This window comes from Ambystoma mexicanum, chromosome 6p, assembly GCF_040938575.1.
Source record: "Ambystoma mexicanum isolate Mex_15411 chromosome 6p, UKY_AmexF1_1, whole genome shotgun sequence".
Classification (NCBI taxonomy): Eukaryota; Metazoa; Chordata; class Amphibia; order Caudata; family Ambystomatidae; genus Ambystoma; species Ambystoma mexicanum.
In genome coordinates, this window is record NC_090935.1 from 1,545,559,655 (window position 1) to 1,545,580,667 (window position 21,013).

The window sequence follows — 21,013 nt, forward strand, 5'->3', positions numbered from 1 at the left end:
ACATGAGTGGGGGCCTGGTGGAGGCTGCCCCTGCACTGCTGGGGGGTGGGAGTGGTGGGAGACATGAGTGGGGGCCTGATGGAGGGTGCCCCTGCACTGCTGGGGGGTGGGGGTGATAGGGGCCATGAGTGGGGGCCTGGTGGAGGGTGCTCCTGCACTGCTGGGGTGTGGGGGTGATAGGGGACATGAGTCGGGGCCTGGTGGAGGCTGCCCCTGCACTGCTGGGGGGTGGGGGTGGTGGGAGACATGAGTGGGGGCTTGGTGGAGGGTGCCCCTGGTGGCTGGGGGGTGGGGGTGGTGGGAGACATGAGTGGGGGCCTGGTGGAGGGTGCCCCTGGTGGGTGGGGGTGGTGGGAGACATGAGTGGGGGCCTGGTGGAGGGTGCCCCTGGTGGCTGGGGGGTGGAGGTGGTGGGAGACATGGGTGGGGGCCTGGTGGAGGCTGCCCCTGCACTGCTGGGGGGTGGGGGTGGTGGGAGACATGAGTGGGGGCCTGGTGGAGGGTGCCCCTGCACTGCTGGGGGGTGGGGGTGGTGGGAGACGTGAGTGGGGGCCTGGTGGAGGGTGCCCCTGGTGGCTGGGGGGTGGGGGTGATAGGGGACATGAGTGGGGACCTGGTGGGGGCTGCCCATGGTGGCTGGAGGTGGGTGGGAGACTTGAGTGGGGGCCTGGTGGGGGCTGCCCATGGTGGCTGGGGGGTGGGGGTGGGTGGGAGACATGAGTGGGGGCCTGGTGGGGGCTGCCCCTGGTGGCTGGGGGGTGGGGGTGTTGGTAGACATGAGTGGGGGCCTGGTGGAGGCTGCCCCTGCACTGCTGGGGGGTGGGGGTGGTGGGAGACATGAGTGGGGGCCTGGTGGAGGGTGCCCCTGGTGGCTGGGGGGTGGGGGTGGTGGTAGACATGAGTGGGGGCCTGGTGGAGGGTGCCCCTGGTGGCTGGGGGGTGGGGGTGGTGGTAGACATGAGTGGGGGCCTGGTGGAGGCTGCCCCTGCACTGCTGGGGGTGGGGGTGGTGGGAGACATGAGTGGGGGCCTGGTGGAGGGTGCCCCTGGTGGCTGGGGGGTGGGGGTGGTGGTAGACATGAGTGGGGGCCTGGTGGAGGCTGCCCCTGCACTGCTGGGGGGTGGGGGTGGTGGGAGACATGGGTGGGGGCCTGGTGGAGGCTGCCCCTGGTGGCGGGGGGGTGGGGGTGATAGGGGCCATGAGTGGGGGCCTGGTGGAGGGTGCCCCTGGATGCTGGGGGGTGGGGGTGCAGGGGGACATGAGTGGGGGCCTGGTGGAGGGTGCCCCTGCACTGCTGGGGGGTGGGGGTGCAGGGGGACATGAGTGGGGGCCTGGTGGAGGGTGCCCTTGCACTGCTGGGGGGTGGGGGTGATAGGGGACATGAGTGGGGGCCTGGTGGGGGCTGCCCATGGTGGCTGGGGGGTGGGGGTGGGTGTGAGACATGAGTGGGGGCCTGGTGGGGGCTGCCCATGGTGGCTGGGGGGTGGGGGTGGGTGGGAGACATGAGTGGGGGCCTGGTGGGGGCTGCCCATGGTGGCTGGGGGGTGGGGGTGGTGGGAGACATGAGTGGGGGCCTGGTGGAGGGTGCCCCTGGATGCTGGGGGGTGGGGGTGCTGGGTGACATGAGCAGGTGTGCAGGGTAGTCCCCTGTGGTGTGTGCTGCCTGCAGGGGCCGTGGAGGGTGTACAGGGAATACCTAGGAGCACACAGCCAAATCGCGTGTAGAATTTCCCGCGCACAACTGAAATCCACGTACCCTGACAAATCGCGTGTGGAACTTCCCGCGCACCCCTGAAATCCACGTACCCGGCCAAATCGCGTGTGGTACTTCCCGCGCACCCCTGAAATCCACGTACACGGCCAAATCGCGTGTGGAACTTCCCGCGCACCACTGAAATCCACGTACCCTGACAAATCGCGTGTGGAACTTCCCGCGCACCCCTGAAATCCACGTACCCGGCCAAATCGCGTGTGGAACTTCCCGCGCACCCCTGGAATCCACGTACACGGCCAAATCGCGTGTGCAACTCCCCGCGCACCCCTGTAATCCACGTACCCTGACAAATCGCGTGTGGAACTTCCCGCAAACCCCTGGAATTCACATGCCCTGCCAATTCGCGCGTGAAACTTCCCGCGCACCCCGGTATACACGCACACGTATTTTTTGTCAGCGGGTGTCCGTGTTTGTGGGTACCCCTTTGCACGTCATTTGTCCTGGAGGGCCACAGTATGGGACATTCATCATGGCAGTATATAGGTGCTATTTTTTCCCGCACCTTTTGGCGCACATTTCTTACAGGCGCAGAGACGCTACCGCCTGCTTTCTTGTGGCGGTCGTGTTTGTGCCTGTGCGCTGGTTTGAGCGTGCGCTTTTTTGCCCTATTCTATTCCATGAATACGTGTTGTAGGCGAGCGTGTGGGCGTTCTGCGCACTTGTACCCTGTACTTCCCCCGTGACGCCCACATTTTGGCAAGTTGTTCCCCATTCCGAGTGTTACGCCCCGTGTTCCGCCTACTTTTGTTGCGTGCGCCGCGCTATGTGCAATTTTCGCTGTGGCCTGTGCGATTTTCGCTGTGACCTGGCGCACGCAGTTAGATGGCCTGTGCGCTAACGTGCGCCGCGCACATTATTATCGCACGTCCGATGGTTTTCTCGCGCACGGCCATCCATGAATCGACGTGCGCTGCTTTTCGTGCGATTTTCGCACTTGCACTGCGATTTTCGCTATTCCACTGCGATTTGCACGTTTTTGGCCACTTGCGCCACGCTAATTATTCCATGAATCGGCCTCTTGGTGTTTTTGCCCAGTCCTTTCTAAAGCCAATTTTGAAAGCCAGTCTGACAGCTGAAAAGTCAATTCCGTTATTTCTCTTGTGTTTGCTGGGGGAAAGAGGGACTGATATTCTGTTTGATTTGTGCCATTCCTGAATACCTGCTCTCTCCTCCCATCTCTTTACATTGCCTATTGGGGGTTGAGGGGTGTTGCAGGGGGAACATCTAACCATAGTGCTATCTGATCGGAAACCAACACAAAAGTATTATTTTCTGTGCTGCATTTGTTTTGCTCATTACTTATTCCTAGTGTATTAAAGATAGTATTATGTGTTTTGTCACCCCATTGGTGATTGTTGTTTATCTATTAAAACCTATTGTGATTAAATTTCAAATACATAAATAAATATTTACCTTTGCAAACTAGCCTGATTCCTGGTTCAGTGTGACCGCGGGGGGTTCCAGGAGAAGGGTGTGATATGAGTGGTTTATATTTCAGAATATTAAACTTATACACAAAAATAAATAAGGATTTCAGTTGTGCATTACATGCTGGGCTTTGACTTGGGTGTGTGCCGGATTGAAATCACTTACACAGCCACAATGCCATTAGCGGCCTGGGCTGGCTGGGATCCACTAAACTACTCACAGCGTGATGAACTTGATGAATCACCAAAGCATGTAAAAAGAAAAGGCAAAGAAATGTTTTGTGCAATGTGCACGGACGTGTACTGTGCAATAAGGAGACAGGAGATAGCCTGTGGCACGAGCGGCCCTTCCTCCCTTGTTGCCTGGCTCTGATGATCCCATCCCTTTGGTAAAACAGAAGTTATAATAATCCCAGTGTTACGCTAGATCGTATGCAGTACCCTTTGGGTGCACTACAACAACCCTGACCTCCTGGCAATAGGAACCCAACCTTTGGTATAAGTCTGTACTACACAGGTTGGTAGCGTGTTGAGCAGCCAGGTTATATCAAGAGGGGTCAATGTGAGCTGCAGGGGAGTTACACAGAGATTCACAGTGACAGTATTCAAATAAACTCTTACACACAAGGTTTCTTGATTAAACAATTATTAATGTATTTAACAGTCAGTTAGAGAAAGCCTACTTCAGAAGGGGGCAATATAACAATAACACACAAATGAACTCCAAAATACGCACTCTTAATATTTCTAAATCAGTAAGTATCCTTTTGGGATGGCACACAGACGCTTCCTACACCCGCAGGCGACTTTAGTAACTAGGACACTGTGGACATTAATATACCACTGTTTGCATTTAGAATCAGACTTAGGAGTATGTCATAGAAAAAGATTAATAGAACAGAACAAGAGATCACACAAATATTCTGAAGCAGGTAAGTACTTTCGGTAATCCCCAATGCAAAGTTAGCTAACCCCCCTTCCTGGAAGGAAGACCAAACACAATGTCAGAGGGAAGAGTCATTCAGGGAGCCAGGCTAGGCCAAAGTCAATTGGGCAAAAGTCTAGGTGAGCTGAAGCACTTCTTGCAGGTAAGTAAAAGTCTTGCACAATGTTTTAGAAGTCTTTGTAGAAAAGAAGAAATCAAAGCAGGGCCACAAGCTGTTTAGGCTTGTGAAGTAAAGAATCTGTCAGCAACTCTACAGAGCAACCACAACAAGTCTCACCAACAGAGAACAAGTGCAGTTACACAACAAGAGGTAAGTTCTCTTAGACTGTACAGTACCTTTAGGTTGAAGAAAAGTGCAGCAGATGACTTCTGTTCCTGTGCAGCTTCGCAGATCCTGGTGTTCCTGTGCCTCAGTCATGGGGACAACAGGAAGGATGTCTGGGGACTCCTGCACTGCAATGGGATGGGCACCGACCGCAACCGGTAATCTTCAAACAAGTGGCACTTCAGTGTTTCAACTCCTTGCGTCTACCGCAAATAGCAACACTGTGGTTCCTGGCTGTCGAGATGGGCTTTCCTTGTATCTGGGGTCCAGCACTCTGTTGAGGTGGCTCAGGCTTGGTCAATCCTGCTTCCTCGGTGTCCGGAGGATCTTCCTGGAGCTCTTGGCCAGCTTAAAAGCAACACACACAATCTGGTGTTCCTCTCCCTGGCTATTCGTTTCCAGCAGCAACTGCAGTGGAATTTCAACCAGCTCCGAGAGGATGTCCAAGTGGCTTACTTTGGAGTTGATTGGTCCCACCAACTCAAGTCGCCCTTGCAGTGTTTCTCTAGTCGAAACGAAATTGGAGTTCAGCACAGCAGCAGGGCTTCACCGGGCAAACCAACAGTCCAGGAGTTGCAGCAGGCGTCCTCTTCAAGTTCTTCTTCGGATTCCTTCGTCTCCCATTTATTCTAGCCTAGCTGTCAGTCACCCAGCAGGGTGGTTGTCCTTGCCAGACAGCCAGCCATCCAATCATCTAAGAGTCACCTAAGAGTGCATTCCTGTCTCCTAGGAGACTAAGCAGAGGGAGTTCCGGGCACCTCCCTCGCTTCCTGCCCCTGCCAGACACCCTGGACACCTCCAGACACCCTGGAGCCAGAGCCGGGCTTCACTCGTGAATCCTGCCAAAGACAAAATGAACAAAGGGACCAAACCTGATACGCCACGCAGAGTAAATCTCAAGAAGGACCTTTCCATAAAGAAATGGCCAAAAAAGAAGACTGGGGCCATTTTGACTAAAATGACACCCTTGGGTGCTTTACTGCAGCTGCGAACGCAGCTCGCAGTAAATCAACACCACAAGTTCAAAGTAAACCACTGCCACCAGCCATTCATTGAGGAAAGGGTAACAAAGATGTTACACGAGAAGATAGACAAAGGGGATACTAAGTAACCCCTCCAGTACCCTATTGTAAGATAGGGTGTGCTGGGTCTAGAACGTTTACAATGTAAGTAAAGTCAATTTCACTTCACTGCTCTTGGAAACAGTAGTTTATCCAAGAGAAGGTATTTAAACCTTGGGAAATCTAAAAGACTTCCCTGTGCCACTGCACTGATGGTGCTGTGTGACACAATGTATAAAGATTATGTCTATGGAGTTTGTCAGACTCCACAACCAAAAGAAACAGAGTTAAAAATCACATTAAAATACATGAGAGAGTGGAGAATAAACAGTCTCACTCTCCCTTAGGTAAAAAATCAAAGTCCTAGTGTTCAGCAAAAGAGCTGGGGGTCTCTAAGGTAGAGAGGAATTAGCACATTTCTGAGAATTCTCCATAACACCCAGGGCCAGGCAACAATGTTTGGTCCAGCTGTCTGCCTTCAGGTGCTGAAAATCGCACCATTTTGCAAATGCACCTAGGGCTCCTATGCCCAGACTATCTGGAGCCGACATAAGGGAGGGCAGGCAGGCATGCAGGGCACATTTGCTACATTAGCAAATGATCCATATGCGCGTGCAACCCAGAAACAAGCAGCTACCTGGCTGCCCCCAGTGAGGATCACACAGCCATCCCTACAGACCTGCGCGTGTGTGTGTGGGGTGTGGTGCGTGTGTGCGCGCGCTGTGGTGGTCCACGGTGCCCTGGCCTGGCCTGGCCCTGGCTGCACTGCAGGCTGCATGTCTGGCCTATGATGGAGTCGGAGGCTCTGCAGCACGGAGAGAGCCTCCCGCATAGCAGGTGAGCTGGTGTCCCGCACGCCTGGGCGTTTGTTGGACCTGGAGGACTTCTTTTTATGTCTGGGTATTTAAGTTGACACTTGGCGCCTTAATCACTCTGGCATTCACGGGCCCTTTCGCCTTTCTCCGGATTCAGCCAAGCGGCACAGTTAATAGGTTCAGAGTCACGTAGCTCGCAAGCATTAGCCCAATTTCTCTGGTTATGAATTTGCTGCTTTTCCCTTCTTTAAGCAAGTCTGTGATTTTTTTATTACTTTGTGTTCGAGTTCCCCTTGACACAGGAGAGGTCCTCAAGCCCCGCACAAGTAACAGTGTTAATTGTTCAGTAACTCGTTTTTCACAAGTATTATTTGTGGACATTTAACACTTAACATTTTGCACAACCTAGATGAGAATTTTCTGACAGAAAGCGGGAGATTACATTTTTACTATTTGGTTGCATTCGGATTGGATTTTCTTTAGGAGAGAGAAAGTGAAACATTTCAACATTTTGTTTCAAAAATCGGGTGCCTGCAGCCTAAAATTAGGATGGTTGTCATGTATGCATGGGGCCGCAGGGCAGCTACGCTGATGGTGTCATTGCTCTTTCCAGCATGAGAGTGTTACACCAAGTAATAAGCGTTGCTGCTAAGTGCAGTGTCCATCAAGGCTCCCAGAGATGTGCAGTTTGTTTGAAATGAATCGCCTACAGCTTTTTGAAAATAGACCTTCCCATCACTGATTTTGTGGCCATCAAAACCGAAACTAAGTAAGGTTATGGTTTATGTGACTCTTTTATACCACTCTCAGCTGCCAATTGCATGGTCTCTTGGCTCTATAGTATCTGAAAGACAAGTGGGCTGCTTTGGTTGGAACAAGGCAAGACTGCTTTGTTCTTGGGCTGATTCGTGCAGATCAGAAGTACTGAGCTTCATCATTATGTTGGAGTGCATGACACGTGCATTTCATTATTTGCCAGCTGTTCACACGTGCATTTCTCCCCACAGAGCTGTGTTGTTTTACTTTCCAATCCAAAACGTTGGGATATATAACTTTGGGATCTGCATCTGTTTTAATTCATAGCGCACCCCACTCGTGGCGTCACCCCCATATGTGGGAGCGCACATGGAGCAGCCAGTGCTTTAAGTGGGCAGGGGCCTGCCGGGGCTGGGCCCCGCCAGTCTCCAAAAAGTGGGGCTGAGCCGGGGCCCTGCCGGGGCCCCCCGTCCCACCACGCCATGGCAGGACGCATTATCCCGTCACGGCCGCAGCCGCGACGGGAGATGTGCCCGCCAGTGTAACCTTAGGCAAGTGGACAGAAGTGCCAGCCAGCCACAGCGTCGCTGAGGCTGGCTGGCACTTCTGTCAGTCACTGTAACTTCCCTGATGACCCCACATCTGAGGGGTCATCAGGGAAGTTACAGTTCCTTTGTTTGCCCTCGCCAGGTCACTGACCCTCTGTGAACCTGCAGGCTCCATGATCTAATATGTAGATTATATCACGGAGCCCGCGGGTTCCCAGAGGGTGAAAGACGCCTCGGGCTCTGTGATCTCTGCTCAGAGCAGTGATCACTGAGCCCGAGGTGCCTGTCTCCTTTGGCAAATCTTTATAAAAGATGCCTTGAAATGTGTACATTTCAAGCCGTCTTTTATAAACGTAGAAATATTTCTACGTTTATAACAGACGGCTTGAAACGTACACAATTCAAGGCATTTTTTATAAAGCTTTGTGGACGGACAAAACCACCTTGGGTTTTGTCTGTCCTCAACGCTTTATAAAAGATGAGCTTGTACGTTTCAAGCCATCTTTTATGAACATAGAAATATGTTACAAATGTCTATGTTTATAAAAGGTGGCTTGAAAAGTACACAAACCATATTAGTACGCATACAAATATATAAATGCTCTACTACATTTATATATTTGTTTGCGCACCCTACTATGATTTGTGCACTTTTAGGCCACGCCCACAGCGGATGCCACGCCCCCAAACGAGGGCCCCCCCTCAATTTCTTACCCCACTTAAACCACTGGGAGCAGCGCACACTCTAGGGCAATGGGGCATCTCGTTGTTTGGCTTATGTACAGGGCCTCCTCTGTACTGTTATCATAAATGCATACCACAGTACCAGCCCTATACTGCACTGTCATTATTTTGATCCATAATTGCCATCGGAATAAGCAGCCGCATTTTAGACAACTCTGGAACGTTTTATAACCGTTCCCTCTGCTGCATGGCCGTTCAGAAACTTTAAGTTTGGAACCTGAAAGTGCATTTTGAAAGGCATTTCCTGAAAGCATGCAGCACTTGCTTCTGGGCAATGCATACATGGGGGGAAAAAAACGGCCAGTTTTGCCTTAAGCATCCCAATTAGCAGTTTGTGGACAGTGAAGGAGAAAAAAAAGCTGAAAAATGCATATTATAGTAATTGTTTTAATTTAAAATTGACCACCAAATAAATGCTGCAACATACAGACATAATGCATGAAAAAGTATGCCTCCCCATTAACAGTTCCTAGCAATACCCGCAGAATGAAGAAAATGGTACTGACCGCAACCTGTTCTTGTGGGCACCCATTTTAAGTTGTTCTTTTCTGTAATAGCCACTGGAGACTACACCTGTTTGTGGCATCTGTCTGTGTTTGTGTTAGGGTTGGTTAAGGCCCACTGGCGTAGCTTTATGTCACTATTTATGTGTAGGCTTCTCGATCAATGTTTACTCCAAGACGTGTCACATGTAGAACTGATTTATAAAAGGGAGAAACTAATGTTCCTATGTGAAATAAGTGAACTCGGGTATACATGCTCTGTTTGGACATGGTTAAAAACACACATTTTGTCGGGGAAAGAGAAATATTTGCTCACGTATATGTTTGCGAAAACGTAGGCTTACAGCAAAGATGGGCATATGCAAGAGTGTGAAAAAAAAATTAAGAAATTAAGGGAAAAACAGAAACCTCTCCCAGGAGTTTAAAATAAGCTTCTTGTGTTGCTTTTATTGTTCATGGCCAAAGTTACTGACAGGGCCAAACTGGAAATCTTCAGCCTACGCCCGGAAGAATGGCCCAGAATTTGTGTCTATTAATATGTTGGGGAATTGTAAACACATCCTGGATGAGATCCACCTTCCCTAAAGGCGCTCACTGTATGTACGCTTTAGATTACGATGTTTACCTATAGCACTTTACACCCGTTCTTGGTCTGCTCTTATTATTGGTGAATGCCCCCTATGTAACACAGCTGATGAATTCTTATTGCACTTTAAATTAATATGCCCTGCTTTACTTTCCTTGAGGTGTAGGTACCCGAGACCCATCTTATTGGTGCTGTGCATAAGAAATACACACAATGCCATGTTGCTTTTTTCTTGTTCCTTGAAATGGAAGGTCATTTTTTCTATAGCTAGATATGTCCATCGTGCTTGGCTTCTAAGAAGTAGATTGCTGAGGAGTGTGTGAGTTGCTGGTAGGGTTTCCTGAGAGGCTGCGAGCTCCGCTCACCTCTCAGATCTCGCCCCAGGTGGAGGCATCCATTTTAGGAGGTTTTTGTATTTTAACATTTTAGGCCAAATCTGTCTTGTGTCTATTTTTATCATTGTGCATTTTTATGTATCAATTCTTTTTGTATTAATGCAGCTTTGTTTTGTATGTTTGCTAATGGTTAAACTGAATAAAGCTTATAAAATAAAAAAACATTAATACATTAGCCATGCATGAGCTATAATGTCCATGTGTCTTTGGGCAAGATCGCTCTGAATTTAGGCTAAATGAAATGTGTACTGTTTTGCCTGTTGTGGCTGTATTCCTGTATGCTGCACATTGCAGGAACATCTCTGCTTGCTAAAAACACTGTAAAACAAATACATACGTACAAACATATAACCATACATAGCTGAATTATGTCTGGGAAGCATTTCTGCTTGAGCATTTCCACCGTAACGCGTACATAGGCAAAGGGAAACTATGCTCTGTTTAGTTCTTTCAATGTAAAGTAGAAGGAGTCATCTGATATCTAGATTATAAAAGGAGTCCTCTGCGGGAATGGGAAGAAGCTTCGGAGAAAAAATAAGAAACAAAACTTCTTGATTAACGTGAAAATCTGCATGCATTTTAAAGAGAAATGGGTGTTGTCAACAAAGCACCTCTAAACCTCTGTAAAATATACTTTAGATGTCAGACCCAAAAACCACATCACCCTCATTGTACCTAGAGAATTGAACAGCCACACGGAAGCTACTCTTTCAGATTAGGAAATTCCCCTAAAAAGTTCATACAGGGTCAAACGGTTTGTGCACTTGCACCACTATCCATCAAAATCCTCAAAGTGGCAGTAATGGAGCATCGAGAAAACAAAACGGCCTTTTAGGACATCATCAGCTACAGCAAATTATTATGCATGCTTGCTTGCATCTACTTAATTCCAGAGAATCATTCTTACCGTAATCCCCTAGAATGCCTGCCATCCTTAATAACATGTGAAAGTTCTTTTTGCACTATATAAATAAGGGTTTGGGGCTCATTACAAGTCCCTCGGTATCCCGCCGGTAATTCCGGTGGGATACCGGTGGACTATCGCACTGTCTCTGCTGCCCGATATCCCCATATTACCGGGATATTACGGGTGGCGGAGACGCCGGTAAAACCCCATTCCCATGGAGTCCAATAGGACTCCATGGGATGGGATGCTGCAATCAACGGCACCAGTTATACCGGTATTGGTGATTGCTGCACCTGTCTGCTGGCCTGATCTACCGGCAGGTCAGGCCTGCCTGTAGATCACAGCCCTTAGCGGCAGACTTGTAGTTTACCAGTCTGGAAAGGTGCTGATATGCGTTGTTACTGGCACCTTATTTCCGGACCGGCAAACTCGTAATTACCCTCTTTGTTTTGGTGTTGGCGCATTTCGTGGCGCTAGCATTGGTAACATCAGTAAGTATCATGTGTGATCAGTAGCAGGATATGTGGTTGTTAATTCTGGGATTCCAGGGACATTTACACCAATGCATGGGTGTTTAACATTAATTCTCCCAACCAGAAGTCTCATTGGAAAGCACATGCTTTCCTCCTGTTCGGGCGTAATGATACTTTCTTTGCCTGCTCACCCCTCGTCTGTCTGGCCATCAACTTTCTCCCAACCCGGGTTGCCAGATTGGTCTATTTCCCACACAATTGGACTACTCAAAAACCATTAGTGCAGAAAATTACAGGACTGCGTATTGGTTAAGGCTTTTGAGCTGCTACGCACGGATGTGCATTTGGAAATAACTTGTTTGTTCATATGAATCCAGAGGTGGAAGTGCAAAATAGTTAGTAAATTCAAACGGCACATCTTTACTTCAAAGGCTCACAAAATTAGTAATCGGCACATTTTTCTTTCTAATTTTAGTATCAGCTTGGCGGCTGGGACGAGCAAGCACTGCCATTTCCCACATCACATGGCTCTGAAGCAAGCACCTCAACAACCACACGAATGCATTTCTTTTGTTATCAGCAGCAGAGAGCCTGATAGGACATTTCCAAATGAGAGGCCAGGAAACATCAACAGTTATCTTGCAAATCTGTACCAACTTCCAAATCATTTAAAATGAGTAACAGAATAAAGGCCACTTTTAAAGATCTATTTATACCCATTATGTCTACTAGCTTGGCATGAAGAAAGGATTGCTTTATATCCATGGTCAAATATATTTAACGTCATACATTACAAGAGCTGTAAGTTTGTGACAAAGAATCTCCATAACCAACTTAGTTTATTACACCACTTCTTTCGGTGTGTGTCTGAAAGTGGTGAAAGTACAGTGGCATTAAATAGGTGATGTTTCAGGCTTTCATTATTTTGCAGTCTCGGAGTTATAGTTTTCCTTTCATGAGGTGAAGAATAAAGCTATAATGATATTCGGTTAGCTGAACATGTTTCTTATAGGATTTACATATTGTGATATTGCTGCAATTAGAGTATTTTGCAAGTAAATTCTATCATACAGTTTATCGTAGACCTTGAAATCCAAAACGTAAGTATTTGTATGAAGGGAAGCTTGGAAGCTGTGTGGTCAAGTGCTTAAATTGAAGCATGGGTTCACATTCCTGCTTCACTATTTAGCCAAAGTGTGCAATCCTGGGAAAAATATGTATTCTCACTCTGACTTAAATGCACACAGAGCCCTTGTAAGTGATTGCATTCACACTATATTAAAAATAAATGTCAAGATTTCCTAAAAATGTGTAAGATTTAATGATTTTAGGAAACAAATGATGTACCCTCGGACACCTCTGTTCGTGGCCATCACCTGGAATTGCATTATCGTTGTATTGGCCCTCACTCAGTCCTATTTCACTTTGTTTTGACAGGCAGAACAGTAGTCTCACCAGCCATTCAGTGCACCATAGATTTGTGTATAGAGGGGGGACTGTGTCAGAACTATTTCATGTGCTTTCACTGACTTTGTCTCCCTGTGCCATTACACTCTCTCTCCATGCGCTGTTGCTCTCTCTCCCTGTGCTGTATGAGAAACCTGAAGGTATCTCACCCACTAATCCTCAGATCTGTCATATTGGATTTGGATTCAGTTCCTGGGGGTGGACCAGTGGGTGAGGATCACTTGGATGAAGGGTCTTCGGGGTGTGGAAGTGGGACACTGAGAATTGAGATGCGGTAGCCCCTTCCTTGTAACACCTTTTCCCCATCCTACCCTGTAGGATATTTAGAAGCTCTACCGCCCCACACTCCTTTTCCGACACAAACACGTTCTTACACTGTAACAGACAACGGACTAACACCAGAGCCGGTTACCTGACATGTCCCAACACAAGGGTCAGGCAGAGTCGGGCAATTGACAATAATCACACACACCGGACAGCCCTTTGCTTTCCCCACAGGGATAAAAAGCGGAGCAGGAGAGCACACTACGAGAAAGGCTGAACGCATGAGGAAACGGCTACACCAAACCAGCAGTTCAAATGGAGGAGAAAGGCGGCGAGACCTGGAGGGATGACAAAGGGGGAACTGACATTGCCCTTTTCAATTCAGGCCTGTAAAGCCTCTGAAAAGGGAAGTACAAAACTGGGAAGTACAGCGGACGTATGGATTAAGAGATGTCAAGGGTGCACAGGGGCCTCCCGCATTGATAACACAGGCTGGGAGGCATGCTGGCTACCGTGGTACCGTCCTTGACTCCAGAAGCTAGCCAAGCCAGCAGACTGGCCACAATTGGTGAGTTAGAAGAAGCTGATAGCAAACAGAACTGAGGCAAGCCAAAGGTTGCCCAGAGCAATTGCCAGTGGTTCAGATTAATTCGAAACCTTCCACCCATCCCTTTTGTGGTCACAGTTGGTCTCTCCATGTGAGAGAGGGTAAGCCCAGACGTGGGTCCCTTGCTCGCTGCGCCATAGGGAACCAGGCTGCACCTCACTGAGGAGGTCCAACAAGGCCGAAACATGTCTGGGGTTGCTTGGTTTTCTGTGCAGAGGGGACCTGGCCTAGCAGTTCGGGCTGGGCTGCTACCATTGGTGGCGGCAGCAGACTGATGTGCACATGGCTAGACCCCTTTTGCAATGGCGCAGACGGGCTAAAAAACAGTGGTGTGGAAGGTTGCCCAGAGCAATTGCCAGTGGTTCAGATTAATTCGAAACCTTCCACCCATCACCTTTGTGGTCACAGGTTGTAAGTGGCAACATTAGATGAACTCAAGAACTTGGGAACAAAGAATTTGTGTGTGTTTGAACTTTTGGGGAAGCCCGAGAACGGCCAGCTGCAGAGTGGTCAGGCGCCGCAGGAGTACTCATTCGAAGCACTCTTGCTGGCCCCTTTTGCATTGAAACTGCACACAACAGAAGGCCCTAGGAAAGGGGGCATGAGGTGTCGGAGTGGTCCTAGAAGGGTCATGTCAAATCTCTTGTACACTCGAAATTCTCTGACCCATTGCCAAGAGAAAGCTAAGGAAAGTGAATCCTGCATAGTGAGAAGCAAAGTGAACTGTGAATTTGACAAATGTGAAACCGTTTGAGGGATGCATGCGATTTGGGGTGAAGAGTAATACACCCGTGAACATTGTGTCAACAAGAGTGAACACGGCCGAGGGTTGTCGGCAGTGGGAAGTTGTTTAAAAAGGCATTAAAGCTCTTGAATATTGCAAACTGCATTTGAAAGGCTGTAGTGCACCTGACGGAGGGAGGCCCAAGTTGCAAGCAGTATCTGAGCCCGGCAGAGGGAGATCCAAGAGGGCGAAGAGCAATCGCCCAAGGTACAAGAATACCGAAGGAACTTTTGTTTGTTTGTTGTTTTGATCCATCAGGCCTTCTAAGGTAAGAGACTTTGTAGAAAAGAGACTTGGCCCCTGAAGGTTCTGGTATTGTTGAACTGGAATTGTGAGCCTCGTGCTGGGGAGGCCTGGAAGTGTGCTGTGCTCAGAAGTCCCGCCTTGTCCCGTGTGTAAGGGAGGAAGGCTCTCCCAGGCCCCCCTTCATTACTAACAACGCACATTATATGCTCATTCCGCGGCTGACAACGCACCTCTGGCCAAGGTGTGAGGTTACCATTGAATGACCCATAACTGTGCATGGCCTATGAGCCGCAAGACTAAATTTGTGTTAACTACTAACTCCATTTTCTAGAAGGCCGCATGCAAATGCTGAATACAGGCCTGCACCTCTCCCCTTCATTCTCTGCGCACAACCAGCATGCCAACCCCCCACCTGCCATGGTCTCTCCGCTGCCGTCCTGTTATCACAGAAGCTTGGGCGCGAAATGTAATGAGCTAAACACCATCTCTCTTCTTCCTTTTACATCATTGCCCTTTGTGTGACCGGGCCGAAGCCTGGCTCTGGAAAAAAACATCCATCTCCACAAATCTGCTTCTGCACTAGCAGACCCCTTCTAAAGAAATATAGACTACAAGCCCCCTAACCCCACACCCCTTTGATGTAACAGTTGCATGCCCCTAGTCTGTGTGCCACCCTGATTCACCCCCATGGTACTAATCCCGTGTAGCCATATATTATTCTTTTACTAACAAAGAATAAAACACCTGTAGTAGATCCAAGGAGATACTTGATTAATATGCTTTTGAAATACTGTGTTAGATAAGACACCTGGACCCATGTACCCTTACTTTTTATTGTCCAGGTCAAAAGTCTAAATGATATATATTGTATGCTTACATTTATGAATAATGCTAAGATGTGTAGCCAAAAGGGCAAATATTAGATAGAGTGAATTACAGCGAGGTGGACATCGCCTGACCCCGCACCCCTCCCAGATGAGCCCAGCTGACCTGAGTGCTCCAAGAAGTTACAATCTGAAGCCGACCAATCCTGAAGCAACATCCCTTTATGAAACATACTGACCAGTCCCTTTTGCCCAATGAAAACTACTTATTGTATCCTCTATAGTACACGTCATAGATGACGTGTTTTTGTAATATAATGTGCATTTTTCGTTTTTTGGGCAGAGCGCTCTCGAAGTAGCAGAGTCCTCTGCGTGCCCCATTTTAACTTTATATAAAGTCTTATCTTTTACCTCACTCGCACTTTGTCTTGGTCTCATTCCCTAATGGGGTGTGTAGTGTCTCTCATTTGGTTATTTCACTGTAATTGTGGAAAATGCCAGCTTTCAAAGGGAGACCCAGCCATACCATCCTGACTTATCATTTGGTGAACACTTCTTTCCATTCTGGTGAACGTTATTCTCTTTGTAACTTAGTGGTAAGGATTGGCAATAGGTTTTTTAGTATAGGCCCTTTTTATTTGACACAATGCCACTAGGACTGCCTTATTATTAATTGATGGTCGTAGCTTGCTCCCATCTTAGATTCAGATTAGGCGTTTATCTCACCCATTATAAATTCAATAAACACCCTTGAAATGTGATCACTTGTGTCTGTCTTTACTGTTGCCACCATGAGTTCCTTACAGCTGCCACTCATTCCCTCTCTCTCTGCGCCATCACTCACTTTTGCACCATCACTCCCACTCTCCCGCTGTCTGTGCGGTCACTCCCTCTCTCTTTGCGCAGTCTTGCTGTCTCTCGCCTTCTTTCTCTCTATGTGCGCCATCACTCTCTCTGTGGGTAGACACTCTGACACTCTCTCTCACCTTGCACTGCCACAGTATCACCTTGCACTGTTACTCTCTCTTCACACTCGTCTACCTCTTCCCATTATTCTACCTCTCACCATGGCCCTCCTGAAGATATCCCCTCTTGCACCCTTATTCCATCTTCTCAAACTCTCACCTTTGCTTGCAGCCCTTATTTTTTCTCCCATCCTTCCTCTCACACCCTTCCTTTTTCTCTTACCCTCTCACCCCACCCTTTCTAGCTTAGATTTCCTCTTGCTCATCATCAATGGTACCCTCTTTCAATAGAGTCCTCCCTTTCGCATTCTCTTGCACACCTGCATCCATTTGCGCATCCGCCCTTGAAACTTTGCACACTCCTCCTTGCACCCTGGTGCCTATGAATGCCAATGCGAAGAACAGCAATAAACGCCCAAACTATTGGCTTTGCCAAGGTTTGTTTTTATTTACCAGCCTGCTGTAGAATCCCAGCAACATCTATTTAGAGAATTTAAGGTTTCTTCTTTGCAGAGACATGCAAAATTGCTCCAGGAGATATTCTTTATGATTTAAACTACTAAATACATTGAATGAATGAAGGCTTGGGAAAATGTTGATTTCCCTCCTTGCAAAATGTTCTCAATTCTGAGGATGGTCCCAGTCAGTGCTTGGCTACAGCCAAAAAGTACAAGAACAAATATTGTTATTCCCAAGGTATGTAGAAGGCTGTCATAATAAGGAATATGATGTGGATGCTATAGAATGTATTTAGTGAATAATTGAAAATGAGGGGGAAACAGTTTCTTATCATCCCAATTCACTAAGAATGTATATCGGCTTTGTCTCTAATGGAGTCTCGCCCCTACTAAACTAAGAAACAAATTGCAGACGTGTAGTTTGTTCTCGTGACAAATGCATCTGTTTTACAATTGAGGGGGAAATTATTTTGGGGGAACTAGTCGGTTGAATTCTGACTTATATCAAGCAGGATGAAGTTTGTCAAGCTTTTCGGATTACACATTTGCCATTCCCAAAAGTGGACTGTTTGCTGCAAAAACAACAAAAATGAGGATCATAGACCATTCCCAAAACCATGCAAATTCTTGCCTTCTTCTAATTAGAGGTTGTGCATCTCTCAGAATGTTTAACCTAAGCGCACTTTCAACATGGAAGAACTAGTAATCCTCAAAGGCAAAAGGATGGACTCTGAGCAAACTAATCACTCATTACAAAGTTATGTTTTATTATTTGACATTTATAACATGCTAAATTGTCACTGGAGTAGCCCCATAGTACCGAGTGGCCATTCAGTAGTGCGTTGCTGCAGCTCATTGACTGTAATTATGGTGTACTATGTGGAGCAAAATCTGTGGCTCGGGCTTGGTTATGTAGGGCTCCAAAGGGAGTCGGAGGCCAATGAAAAGTTAGATGGCACTGCACACAAACAGGAAGTGGTAGTTAGGTGGTAGGCGATAGCTTGCAGACTTGCAAGACACAGCTGATGGGGAAAGAGAAGGCAGGATGATTTCTTGGTCTTGAGAATCTGTAGATTAATAACAAGAAATGTAGATATGTGCTTACCTTGTTCTTAGCCAGAACTGGCATGAGTCCACGAGTCCAAGAATGTGTTAAAACCACAACGCTGAGGTTGTCTTTCCCATCTAAAATTCAGCTATTGGCAGATTTGATTGTTAAGGACCTCTGTGAGTGAAGAAGGGACATGACCAAGGTGGTATTCATATTTACGCCTATGAGTTTCAATCTCTTAGTAGGCAGAGGAGTGAATGTTGCCTTATTAACAGAGAACCACTTCTTTTCATTCACAAACAGGCATACAAATGTAAGAAATCTCATTTGCTTAAATATGGGGTTAAAGCCTCTTTTGAAAAACGTTTTAAAATAAATGTAGGTTATATGTGCACCCCTAGTCTCCAGAGGTGCATAGCTACCCCTGCTGTGTATTTTGTGAACCCTCATTGAGGCAGTGCTCAGATCAGACTACTTTACCTTGAAATGGCATTGGGTGTTGCCAACATGGATGTGTAAGTAAACCTCTGTTAAGTTGAGAGCACAACATCTCTCGTCCTGATGGTATAAAATATGAGTTGGGTAACATCTCTCGGTTACCCTCATTGACAAATACGTTGATACTCCTCACGTTTGGAATGGGTTCCTACCTCTTCTCGTCAATACGGACGTAATGGGATTATACACCTGGACCTTCCTCTTACACTGGAAGTTCCTCTATAGTCACTAAAGGCTGTACATTACAACTTTGTGTGACACAGTGTGCTTGCCAAAGAGATGCTCAATCCTGGAGACGCACTACTAAAGTTTGAGACAGTTTGCATTGGCTTCAGGATGCCAGCCAATTTCTAGAGAAAAACAGAGGGTCATCCCAGTATTGTTAACTTTTGTGATCCTCTGTAAAATATAATTTTAACGTGTCTTGTTCAGTGAAACTGAGGTGGATGCCTGAGTCTTACCAAGTAATAGTCCAGGTTAGAATGGCATATGCTAGCAACTGGCCATGTGCAAGATGACATCATATTTCATCAAAGTCACCATAGGAACCTGAAATTGGTTCTCCGGACTCAGTGCTTATACGACTCTTCATGTGGCGATTAGTGTGCCTGGACAGTCTCTGCCCTCTCTATTGCATCAGTGGCTACTCTGCCTCTTGATAACTAAGAATGGGCCCCTGCACCTCACTTTTAAGAGATTATTTGATGTTTCACATTGGTGGGGTTCAGGTAAGGGATCTTTAATATGATCATCTTGATGATGAAGTGGCATGATAGCCAGTAGATGTACAGTACGGATCCAATAATTTATATAGAGACATCTCTCTGCTAGTGCTTATCATGGATGCTCCAGCCTAATCAGGGATGTTAAGAAAAATACTTTTTAACAGCTTTCCTTTTTTGTGTGTGCTTTTTTCTCTTATTAAAACACTTGCCATGCTGTACGAATACTCGCCATGGCAAAGCTAATCCTGCCACAAGTGTATACTGCCTGAATCCCACAGTGCTAAGCAAGGAATCCTCCCTTAGATGATTCATTAGGCATTACACATTTAAATGTCTTCTCCAGGTGCCCTTTTCCATTCCTATTTGGTGGTCCACTATCTCACAACTGCATGGCATGAGGTCACCGTCACTCGGATACAATTGAGAAATGGTTGCAATACTATTGGAAAACTGGTTCACATTTGGCTCATTAATGTAAATCCTTTTACATATTTTTCCGAATATTTTGGGTCTACACCTGCAAAGAGAGGCCCTAGCTGAGATTACACCACATATTTTTAATTACCATGCAGTGAACGCTGGGATTTCATAGAATTATTGATTAAAGATGGGTTTGTTAAGTCTGTACAGTGTGCAGTAAAACTAGCTCTGCATTTTCAAATGAAAGTTAGGTGTCTTTCACTCTGTACCCTCTAGGGGCAGTGAATTCAAAATGGTTCTCATCACCATGCTGGTCTAGGATGGGCATCTATATTACTGTATCAAATGTACCTTTTTTTCAGCTGTTTCGGTCAGTTGTTCAGAGTTCCACATTTGTATAACTTCTTTAGTGGGGGTGTTGGCGAGCTTGTCTAGCAGATAGTTCAACAGCGCATTGACGGAATTCACGGCTAAGATGTGCATGGTGTTCACAATGAGGTAGTCAGCAAGACGGATGAAACTGAAGAGAAAAAAACAAAATAAATCATGTTATACGTTATTATTGTGTTTCAGTGTCCATATGGCACAACCAGTATGCATTCTAAATGAAAGAAGTAATGAAATAAATAAATAGCACAAACCTACATTTGAACGCTCGTTTATCAATTTGTAGATATCCTGGTTGCTCTCAGACTACCAAGGAGTATGTCTTTAGCTAAAACCTATGAATCACAAACTCGCTTCTGTTTTTTCTCTCTTCCTCCTTGCCTCAATACAATAACATATCTTCTACAGAAATCCATTCTAACGCTTTGGACATAATTCGCGTTTCATAAAGGCACCCACTGCTCAGTTATGCCCTTTTAGAACGATTTTCACCCAAACTAAGCACTAAAAAAAAGTTAGAAGTTGGAGTCAAGAAGTCAAAGACTTCCAGAATTTGCACTGTATAACATGTGACATCCAGTTGTGGTTCCTCATAAGTATTTTTAAATATTATGATGGTCCATTTTTAAATATATAATGATGGTGTATTTTTAAATATATTATGATGTTTTTTTATTATTCTTGAACTTCTCTTAAAGTCCCTCACTCCAATCCTTATGGTCATATTGGGACTTTTTAGAAATCAAATTCCTTTGTTGTCCACATTGGTTTACTCAGACCTGAAAAGCAGAAGGATTCCATCTAGCTAACTTTCGAATCATTTTTTGGCATTTTATTTGTTTCGGAGCTCATTTACGACCACATTTGCAAGCATTAAAATATTATGACTTCCAAGGAAAGGGAATGACCACCAAATGTGCAGGCGTGAAATTTATGACGTCCCTTCCCATAAAGTTAAAGTGCTCAAAGCACTCACCCCGATTGTCTGACAAACACCACAAAATAAATCGCTGAAAAGTGGAACATCTGGCTCACAAAATTGGAAGCTTTTTAATGC

The 21,013-nt window shown here is 46.7% G+C and overlaps 1 protein-coding gene across 1 annotated transcript in view; it reads right to left on the reverse strand.

Annotated features, from left to right (window-relative positions):
* Window positions 1-21,013, reverse strand: part of DNAH6 (dynein axonemal heavy chain 6) — a 3,423,448-nt gene that overhangs the window by 2,572,026 nt on the left and 830,409 nt on the right. The window contains exon 9 of the mRNA XM_069626424.1: window positions 19,921-20,089. Within this exon, the coding sequence (XP_069482525.1) occupies window positions 19,921-20,089 (169 nt within the window). The remainder of the gene's footprint in view (window positions 1-19,920; window positions 20,090-21,013) is intronic.